The sequence below is a fragment of the Pagrus pagrus genome (assembly GCF_965226575.1).
Source record: "Pagrus pagrus genome assembly, chromosome: 16".
Lineage (NCBI taxonomy): Eukaryota > Metazoa > Chordata > Actinopteri > Spariformes > Sparidae > Pagrus > Pagrus pagrus.
The window spans coordinates 2,006,162-2,016,425 of NC_140200.1; the positions used below are offsets into that span (position 1 = coordinate 2,006,162).

Below are 10,264 nucleotides of genomic sequence, written 5' to 3' on the forward strand. Positions count from 1 at the left end.
GATGTGTGACTTAAAAACATTCCCGACCTGCAAAGCTCCGAATTTAAATGCGTTAAAACACGGCACTATTTATTTTACGCTCTTCTTCCACTTTGTTTATGATCACAATTAAAAAAATAAATATTATACAAAACTAAAGAAAAAAACAAAAAAGAAAGTTTGATTTTTGTAAATACCATCTTACTTAAACAGTCTGGGTTAAAACTTTTAAATGAAATAACAATATTTCTGCACTGAAGCCCTGAACTGTCATGAGTCAAACATGTTATTATTATATTTATTAATATATATTTTAAAAAAGGTTTGTCTTTTGCAGATCTTCTGTGATAATGACATAAATAACTGGTGATCTGGAGAAAACAAATAGGATTGAACTGGTTATCATCGACACATGACCGCTCAGGACTTCCATATTTCTGTGCTTATGGACAGATAACACCAATCAAAGGGCTCCTAACAACATAAACAGAGGGCCGGAATGAGGTTGTTAAAGGGCCGCATTTGGCCCACGAGCCGCCGGTTGAATAGGTCTGCTTTACACACGTCTTTCCTCGCTGTAGTGGTATTTTCGGCGCTAATGTTCACATTTCCGAGCCCATCAGCGGCACCTGAAGGCAGCACCAGACCGTCCTTCCCGGGATTTCGACGCGCTCCGTTGCCATGGAGCCGTTTGTTTTCCTCCTCCGGCTCGGACAAAGTGAGAGGTCGAGCTTTATCTGGAAGAAGGAGCCCGCGGACACACACAGGGTCACTGCAGCTGGCAGGCACGTGAAGAAGCAAAGCACAAGGACTTTCAAGGACTTTCAAGGACTTTTTCTTCCTCCGGCGTGGTGAGAAGAAGCGCGTGTCAAACCAGGAAACGCTGGGTGTCTCCCTTCAACCTCAGTGAGCAGGTGAGTTCATCCGTCAGCCTGCAGCGACCTCAACACAACACAGACACAACGAGACGGACACACAAAGACACGGAATTAAATAACACTATAAACATGAAATGATGAGTTATTAGGAGTTGTTATATGTATTGATCCGGGGTCAGGCTCTAGAAGACAAATATCAACTTCCAACCAGTTATTATATTTTGAAATTCCTGTTGTTATGTGGATTTTATTGTGAAAATATTAGACCTCGTTTCCCAGTTGCATTTACTACGTCTTAGTGTGACGTCATGAGGTGGCCTCTTCTGTCATTTTTTAGATGAGATTTACTTTTAGTGTATTTCTTTAGCTGCTTTCTTGTTCAAGGACCGGCTCCTACAGATCCAACCTGCTTTGCCGGGTGAAGTGGAGAATTTTTTTGTTTGAAATAAAAGTGTAACATTCATATTTGTGTGCAATTAACTATTGTAATTTTGTGACTGAAGCCAGTTTAATATGCATTATTATAAAAACTTAGATGTTTCTGTAAAGTAAACCAGTGAGTTGTTCGTTTTAAGAGTCTTAGTTTTTCTTTCGTATATATTTATTATTGCTCTTGATGAAAGTAAAACTTCCAGCAGCCCTTTGTCACTGATGTTCATGCTATTCAGTTATTTAAGTTCAGGCAGCCGTGGATTAAACACTGTAATTATATAAATTAGTTATAACTTAATTAATTAATTAAAGAGCATACTGGTGTATGAGCGCTCCCTGTCTGTCGTACCAGCTAGATCATCACTGAAAAACAATCAGATCCTTCAAATACAAATACACCAACATTTTTTTTCTGTCTTTCAAAAATCTACTTCCTCCCTCTGTCGTGAGCACGCACACCTGAAGTCACAGCTCACCTTCATCTTCGTTTTCCCAGCAGCACCTGTCCGACCCCATAATGAGTGGGGGGGCAGCAGAGGGCCGCCTGCAGGTCCTGCAGATCTACCGCCTGCTGCAGTGCGTCCATCAAGGGGACAAGGTGCAGATAGAGAAGATGGTGAAGCTCGGGGTGGAAGACCTCGTCAACCTCACTGAGCCACAGGACGGCACGGGGGCGCTACATGTGGCAGTCTCAGCCCGAAATCAGGGTGATGGGCCGCTTCTTATACAGACGTCTGTTAGTGGACAGTCACTATGATCAGTACAACTTCACTGTTCACTACATAACATGAGCTGATTCTTGGATTATATCATAATGCTTCATTACTTTAGCCTTAGTATTGTCTAGGTGATGAGTGCATGTTCACAAGACTAAGATTAAACCCAAGAGAAATCAAGCAGAGCACAGACACCATGACGTCCTGTGTCAGAGTCACTTCACCCTGCTGATTGTCTCTTCCTCGTCCCTGACTCCATCCAGACCTGGTCAGCTTCCTCATCGGCATGGGAGCGCAGCCTGACGTCCAGGACAAGAAGGGCCGCACCCCGGTCATGTTAGCCGCTGAGCTGGGCCACGATGCCATAGTGACACTGTTGTCCCAGAGCTGTGCTGACTTCAGACTCCAGGACACCGAGGGCAGAGGTGAGCAGCGTCGTATGTGTGTTTGATAGATGTTATTCTTTTACTGAGGTTAAATCTTCAAATGGCAAGAGAGAACAGGCGAAACGTCTGCAGAGAAAAAGCAGAAGCACAAGTCAATGAATACTTTTGAGTAAGTGATAATTAGTTATGTTTTTTTTAATATCACTTATATATTAATTTATGATATAAATAAAATATAGCATCGATTCAGATCGCCGCCATCGTTAAGATACGCCTTTATTTTGTGCAACAGATTGTTTCCATTTAAATGTCTGGACCCAGTGATAAAATAATATTTCCACTGAAGAGTTCAGTAATAAAACTGTCAAATTAAAAATCAGTTGCTTTTGTGAGTTGATATAAATGTAACAGATCGAATCAAATCGAATTTGTATCGTGCAGACTTTGTGATATCGGCAAATATCGTATCGTATCAAAGAATCGATATGATGTCGTATCGTGATGAAACAAGTGTTTATCTGTCTGTGGACAGATTTTGTTGCAGCCGTGCAAGATGCAGTCATGATACTCAACAGGTAATTGAGTTCAATATAAAGGATGAGTTTGACGACGAGCGTGGTCCGTGTCACACACACCAGTTTGATCCCATCGACAAGACGTTGTGTCTGTTTTCTACTGACTCACCTTGAAGACGTGATCCATGTTCCAGATGTGAAAGAGAGCGTCGCCCGACCTCTAAATATCAAACGCATGATTGCAAACTGAGTGACAGGTCTGATGACACAACTGGCTTTAAGTTAAACTCTTTCAAAATGTCTTCAGTCGTGTCGGGCGATGGAGCGTCTTCCTCTCCACTGATGTTTTCTCATCTGAGCCTGAAGTGTCGATTTCTCAAACGGAGGTGTTTTCCATTTCAAGTTGGACCGGCGGGATCGTTTCTGAACGCCTTTCCTTACAACTCATGAAAATGCATGGCGTTTCTGTTTAGATATTGATGAGGAGGCGGTTTCCCGGACAACTCCAATCAGAGAGTGTTGAGTTCTTCTTCAGGACCGATTGTGATAATGACCCCAATTACAGTGTTAGAGTGTCCAGGCATCAATTACTTCAAATGGGACTCTTTTGAGAGTGAGTGAATGAGGCGGAGAGACAAAGAGAGGGTGTGTGTGTGTGTGTGTGTGTGTGTGTGTGTGTGTGTGTGTGTGCACCGTTGTGTGTGTGTGTCAGCCCACGTGGGTACATCTAATTACAGATCAAGCACTAATGGTGATCCTCTCCTGTGAAGCACGCTGAGTAACCTGATACGATGCTGCGCTCCCCACCGCGGCCCAGTCTCAACACTTACAGCGAAGCCTCTTCCTCAGCAGGCCGAACGTCTCCAGTCACACATGTTTACTGTATTATCCTCAGCATTATAAAGGCGGGCCGGCTGGGGAGAGGGCGCCGCCTGCCCCTCCCTCATTACGGTGATTTAAGTGCTGTTGGTCAAAGCGTTCAACCCCCAGCTGCTGCAGAGCAGCTACTCTGTGGCCAGCGGATCAGTCTGTGGTTGTTCTGGGCAGCTTACACTTGTGTAAAAAGTACGAGAAAGGAAAAGAAAGCGCTGCCAGTGGAGCTTCTCTGGATAAATAAGAGCTAAAAGAGGATATCAGCATGTGAACGTGGGTGTTTACCCTGCATGGCCAGTTAGAGATTTGTTGGCCCAAACACACGGAGGCTTATTGACAGAATTAAAACCATGGTGTGTGTCAGATGAGATAAGCCTCTGTTGATCCCCACAGCGGTAATTCATTCAGTACCGTCTGAAGCACGAGTACAAAGCTGGTTGGTCGGAGTGATTGGCATCAGGAAGTTGCTGTCAGATGTGGGATTTGAACCCTCTCCTCCAGGGCAATCTGCGACCTCACCGTTAGCCTTGTGTCGTTTTTGCAGTCAGACCGAGCTGCACTGATTTGCCTTTCCGTCACCAGTTTTACTGAGCCGAGTTGAGCCGAGCCACGCTGGCAGGGCCAAGCCGCGGCCTCCCTGCCTCCTAGCCGGCCGCGGTGACATCTTGCAACTGCATCCAACCTGTAACAAACACCGTCTCCTCCTCAAATCAATACTGAACTCACGTCTGTGCAGGAAACCAGAGGGAAAGAGGTTTTTAAAAGTGGAGACGATATTTTCTGGTTCTGTAATGTCCTGTGGCTGCTCTGCCTGAACGCTCTGTGATTTACACAGTTTCCTGGTGAACAGATGGTTTTACTTGTTGCTAAACTAACTGTTTGAAGGGAACACAGCCAGGTGGGAACACAAACTCTGAGATCGGCTTGACGACAGAGAATCCAGTACTGAGGTGATTCACAGAGCTCAGCTCTTGTTAGACGGTCCATCTTGCTCATTTAGTCATGCAGCTAATGTTAGCGGCCCTGTTAGCTGACTAACGTTAGGCATCGGTTTGCCAGGAGCCGAACCCGGCAAGAAAACCACCTTAGGACTGTCTCCTCTGCCGTCCAGCTGGTGGCCGTCGGTCTCGAATGGCAGCTTTCTCATGACTTAATGGGCAGGATTCACTGGGAGCTCCCATTTGCTTAGTCGAGGTGGATTTATATAGATATATCTTTGTCTTTCTTTCACTTTAGGTGTGCTGTTCTACTGTATTCGCCCCACCAAGTGTCACAGCCGCTGCCTGCAGGTGGCGCTGCGGTGCCAGGCAGATGCCAACAACGTGTCAGCACAGGGGACTCACGTCTTCCAGCTGATGTGTGAAAAGGCTCAGGAGTGCACCCCCATGTGTCTCATCATGCTGGACGGAGGGGCCGACCCCAACGCAACAGATCAGGTTAAAGACTGAGGCATGATGGGAGCTGAGGCACTGTACAAATAACTCACCAAACATGGTGTGATGCTCTTCATGCTGCAACTCCTCTGTCCTCAGAAAACCGGCGTCACAGCATTGATGGAGGCAGCGAAGGCCGGCTCCCTGCAGCTCGTTAAAGCCATTCTCCGGGCCGGGGGAAACCCCAACGCCCTGGACAAAAAACGCCTCGCAGCAGTACACTTCGCCGCCATGGGGGGCTTTTTTGAGGTGTTGCATCTTGTCACACGATGATGGCCCTAACTCAGATTACAGTATTTACCATCTGCAACACTGATGTTAGACGTAGGACTCTGTAATGTGTTTCTCTGCTGTGTTTTCTTGTTGTCCAGGTGATTCAGGTGCTGTCTGCCTACTCAGCAGACATGGGAGTAATCAACATGGAGGAATGCACACCGCTACACTACGCTGCCGCCACGGGCAATGCTAACTGCTGCAAGTTCCTGGCACAGAGAGGTGCAGTGAGACGGTCGAACAATAACAGGCGTCCTGATATCGACGCAGTGAATTTAATCCTTCTCTGGTTGTCAAAGATAACTCTGATAACTTCTCCTGATGTTGAAGATTTGCCATCACAGGGCCAAGATGGTCTCTCTTCTCTGTTCATCTCTTTTTGAGCCAGAATATTAAATTGTCTTCACAGTCACAGTCCAAACTGAAATGAGGTCATTCCACCTTGTGTTGGTGTTTCTCCTGAAGCTGTGCTCTGTGTTCAGGTTGTAACCCCAAACTGAAGAACCTGGACGGCTTGCTCCCGCGTCAGATTGCCAAAGATGGCGGTCACAAAGCTGCAGCCAAGGATCTGAGGAAAGCAGAGAAGCAGCAGGGAAAAGGCAACACCTCCGGCGGCGGCGGCGGCCTTTCGTCGGATCTTTGGGCCCTGAACCTCCACGACTGGTCCCACGAGTATGAGGCTGAATTACGGCAAGCCTTCGGGGACAAATCAGACATAGTTCCCTCTGAGATGTTTATTTCGGTGATGGAAGAACTAAAAGCTCCTGTAGAACTGGACCGGCTCCATGCGGTCGTCTCAGCCCACGGCAAGGGAAGAGAGGGGTGTATCAGCATTAATGATTTCATCAAAGGTGTCAAGTACATCAAGAAACCATTCCTCCTGTCCTCTTACATGCCGAAAAAGAAAAAGGGAGAAAGGGGAGGAAAAGGGGGGAAGAAGAAGGGTAAATTTGTCGTCCCCATGCCCATCTGCACCCTCCCGCCGGAGCAGATGCCCCGGCGACCAGAGGGAGGCCCGCCCCACTTCATGATCGAGATGTACTGCGACTGCTCGGACACGCTTCGATTCGACCGCGATCACCCGCCAGAACATCCCATAATGAACGACTCAGGATGGTACATAGAAAAGCCGGACAAGGTCTACATCGATATCAACCACTGTGTGAAGAGTGGAGACCTGGAGTCACTGGACCTCGCCTTCAGTCAGGGCGTTCCTGTGGATGTTCAGGATCCGTTTTACAAGACCCCGCTGACCACGGCCTGCTCCAGTGGCAACTACGAGGTGGCTCAGTACCTCCTCAGTCGGGGGTAAGAGAGACCATATACTCTTTTCTTCACGCTCTTACTCTTTGGAAACAAAGATTTCAGCACTTTGAGCAGTACAGACGTGCTTTTTAGTTACATTTTTTATCTCAGTTATATGAAACAACTGTGAATGGTATGAGCAGGAGCCATTTTGAAAGCTGTCCTTGGTTTGGCGACTAGAATTATTCCATGTTTTATATTATCAAAAATCCAAAAGCAAACTAAAGACAGACAGCAGACGAAGTCCGTGGTTCTGATTTACTGTCAGTGTGTAACAAATCCAGTTCTGCAGTCCGGGCCTCTTTAAAGACACCGTGACGTCACCTCTCCCCCGACAGGGCCGATGTGAACATGTGCGACCAGTTCTTCTGGACACCGCTCCATCACGCGGCTCACGCTGGTCAAGTAGAACTCATGGAGCTTCTGGTTGAGGCCGGGGCCACCGTAGACGCACTGGCCCTCGGCGGAGGGACGCCGCTCATGAGGGCCATCGAGAGCTCGCACCCCTCCTGTGTGGACTTCCTCATCAAGGCGGGCGCCAGCGTGAACGCAGAGAACAAAAAAGGTTCGACTGCAGATCTGACACACATCAAAGTGCACGATATCTGTTATTATACTGTTAACAGATTAATGTAAACATCTGGAAATATAACTGAATTGAATTATGGGAAATAATTAAAACGGCGCCTTCTGTGGTTATTTGACTGATCATATCTTTATTTTCCGACAGAACAAAACTGCCTCGACATCGCCAGAGCTTTTGGGGACTACAGGGTGATCGACCTGGTCAGAGACAAGATGGATTCTCTGCCTAAACCGAAGGAGACCGCGAAGGCAAAGGGGGGCAAAACACAAAAGCCTAAATCTGCTAAAGGAAAGGTACCAAAGTGACTCCGATGAACCTTCTTACCAGCCCGCTACAAACAGATTAAAGTCTCGTGGCTTCACGTATGAAATGGAAATGTCACTCTGTTCTTTGTTCGCTGTCCACAAAACTCATTCAGGCTCATTCAGAGAAAAAGACAACACCTTGGCAGTCACAGTGAAAGTAAAGCCTTCCTTTTTATCTGATGTCATAAACCTGAAAAGGTCATTCAGTGCAGATATAGCAGCCCTGTACATCCAGCAGTATACTGTGTATATACTGCACATAGATGTTACGACAGTATATGACTTCTTGGTGCTTTCAGGTAGTGAGCTGCTGCAGTCATGGTGGGTTTTATCATAAAATAGAGGAAATGTTAGTGAACAGTATAACTAAGATGCAAGACTTTGACGCTGATGTTCTGATATCATTCGTCTTCTTCAACTCTGAATGCAGCAGAAAATAAAAAACGCTGTGTGTTTACCAGAGCTTCAGTCGTCGACCGTCTCTGTCTCCGTCTGAACGTACCTCAAAATCATGTTCAAGTAAAACTTAAGCAACATTTGATTGGAGGTTATTTTTCAGCCGGGTTTTTATCTGTGGACTCCGGCGTCTTCTCTCCGCAGCAGAACCCTCAGCCTGTAGAAAAGTTCTGATAGTGTGAAGGCAGCAAATTAGATGTGTTACGTTACAACGAGGACATGCTGGAGCTTCAATTTGCATTTCCTATAATCAGGTTAAAACCTGGAGAAATGTATTGATTTTGTCAGCAGGCCTCACAGAGTAGCAGCTGGTGCTGTAGCAAGTATTCATTGTTCAGTGTAGCTGAAAGCAGCAACTCTGGTGGGCAGGAAAAGTCCAATAAACAGAATGGACTGCACACAGGTACGATGTGGAGCTGATTAATATAAACATCTCTTACTATAAGTCGAAGTTTGTGGCTCCAAGAGCTGAACGTTTGAAGCTAGAAACAAGGAAAAGGTGTCATTAATGTAAACACCTGAGACCAGGCCCAGAGGCAGAGGCAGGGGACCTTCAGAACCAGTCCAACCGACACCACCTACAGGCAGGAGAGTCTCACCAGGCAGGATAAAAATGCAGATGTAGACATCTGACTGTGCGCCACCTACAGGCAAGGAAAGTAATAACTGTTGTCACAACTGGAGTTTCTTGAAGTTTGAGTGTGTGTGAGTGTGTGTGTGTGTGTGTGTGTGTGTGTGTGTGTGTGTGTGTGTGTGTGTGTGTGTGTTAGGGAAGATTTGTAGTAAGATCCTCGATGAAATGAGACGGATGTGAAAAGCTCGGTGTCCCTCGCAGGCTGTCGCTGTGGACGGAGCGGTGAACGCAGAGACATCAGCTGTGACGGCGGGGAAGACGTCCCCTCAGAAGGATTCACAGAGCGTCCTCCTGGAGAACAGCAGGATCACTGCGGGGAAAACCAACACTGTGGACATCACCTTCGTGCCAAAGACGGTATTTACTGTAGCTCGCCTAATTATAATGTAGCATCTGTTGTTACTTCCTGTCTTAGCATGCCAATGGAAATCTTCCATAAACTACCGTTGAAATACATTTTGACATTTTTAACCAAGTTGTTGATATTTTACTGCAGCATGGGATCATCAGGTTTAACCAAATATTTAAAGAGGTCATAATATGTTAATTCTTCATAATAATAAGCCAACAGGAAGGCCAGCATTAAATATTACGTTACAGTACAGCCAGACTGCAGAGCAGCTTCTCTCCTCAGACTCCTCAGTTCATCCTCAGCGCTCCGCCATAACAAATACCTTTAATTATCAGACCCGTCTGCACCTCTCTGTGACCTGTCTGTCTCTCTCAGGTTTGGGGGAAGCCGCCCACCACCGGCCAGCTCATGTCAAAGATAGAGAGACGGAAAGAGCCCTTATCCCTCGAGGTGGACTTCGACGACTTCATGATGCCTTTCAGCTAGAACGTGGAAGTGCTGGAGCTGTGAGAGAACAAAGACCAGACTGAGAGGAGGTTAGCCGGAGAGAGACAGACACTTCTAGTTATACTCACGGCCACGTGTAACATCAGATCTGTTACAGCTGCGTTAACTAACAGAGTTGGACATCATGTTACTAAACCTCTTGTTTTCTTACCTTCTCATTTAGTATCAGACCCTGCAGTGTCAACACAGTCAGAAATCACCAACCAAAGTACAATCTGCTTTTAATAATAATGAAATTCTTCTTACATTTCTCTGTAAAGATATTTCTTGTATACTCAGCAGTCAGTACTGTACAACAGCAGGGACAGTTTGTGTCAGCAAACACAAATACATGTCAGTACACTGGAAAATGTACTTAATATAAAGATTTTGCACAAAAATGATTTGGTCCATCCATCCATCTATCGCCGTCCGCTTATCCGGGGTATCCTTATTCGCGGTGGCTTTCCAGCTCCTCCTGAGGGATCCGAGGCGTCCCCCGGCCAGATGAGATGTATAATATCTCCAGAGGTTATAGGTCTGCCCTGGGGTCTTCTCTCAGTTGGTCGAGCCTGGAAAACCTCAGGAGGAAGGCGCCGACCACCTCAGCTGGCCCCTTTCGATGCGAAGGAGCAGCGGCTCTCCTCTGAGCTTC

At 46.5% G+C, this 10,264-nt stretch overlaps 1 protein-coding gene across 2 annotated transcripts; it reads left to right on the top strand.

Moving 5' to 3' along the window:
- The first annotated feature begins 644 nt into the window (after nt 1-644).
- On the top strand, nt 645-9,631 carry ankef1a (ankyrin repeat and EF-hand domain containing 1a). 2 transcript variants are annotated; one of them, XM_084378211.1, is made up of 11 exons: nt 645-893; nt 1,786-1,996; nt 2,269-2,430; nt 5,016-5,215; nt 5,312-5,461; nt 5,584-5,707; nt 5,968-6,793; nt 7,129-7,355; nt 7,521-7,669; nt 8,973-9,128; nt 9,499-9,631. In XM_084378211.1, the coding sequence occupies exons 2-11, from the start codon at nt 1,807-1,809 to the stop codon at nt 9,607-9,609; spliced, it is 2,295 nt and encodes a 764-aa protein (XP_084234337.1). In that variant the 5' UTR covers nt 645-893; nt 1,786-1,806; the 3' UTR covers nt 9,610-9,631. The 2 variants fall into 2 exon arrangements, with proteins under 2 accessions (XP_084234337.1, XP_084234336.1); XM_084378210.1 differs by lacking the exons at nt 8,973-9,128; nt 9,499-9,631 and having other exon boundaries at nt 646-893; nt 1,789-1,996; nt 7,521-7,752.
- The last annotated feature ends 633 nt before the right edge of the window (nt 9,632-10,264 follow it).

Coding starts and splice junctions, on each gene's coding strand:
- ankef1a (XM_084378211.1), top strand. CDS start 1,807: ATGAGTGGGGGGGCAGCAGAGGGCCGCCTGCAGGTCCTGCAGATCTAC. Junction 1,997..2,268: donor AGTCTCAGCCCGAAATCAGG/GTGATGGGCCGC, acceptor GACTCCATCCAG/ACCTGGTCAGCTTCCTCATC. Junction 9,129..9,498: donor TCACCTTCGTGCCAAAGACG/GTATTTACTGTA, acceptor TGTCTCTCTCAG/GTTTGGGGGAAGCCGCCCAC.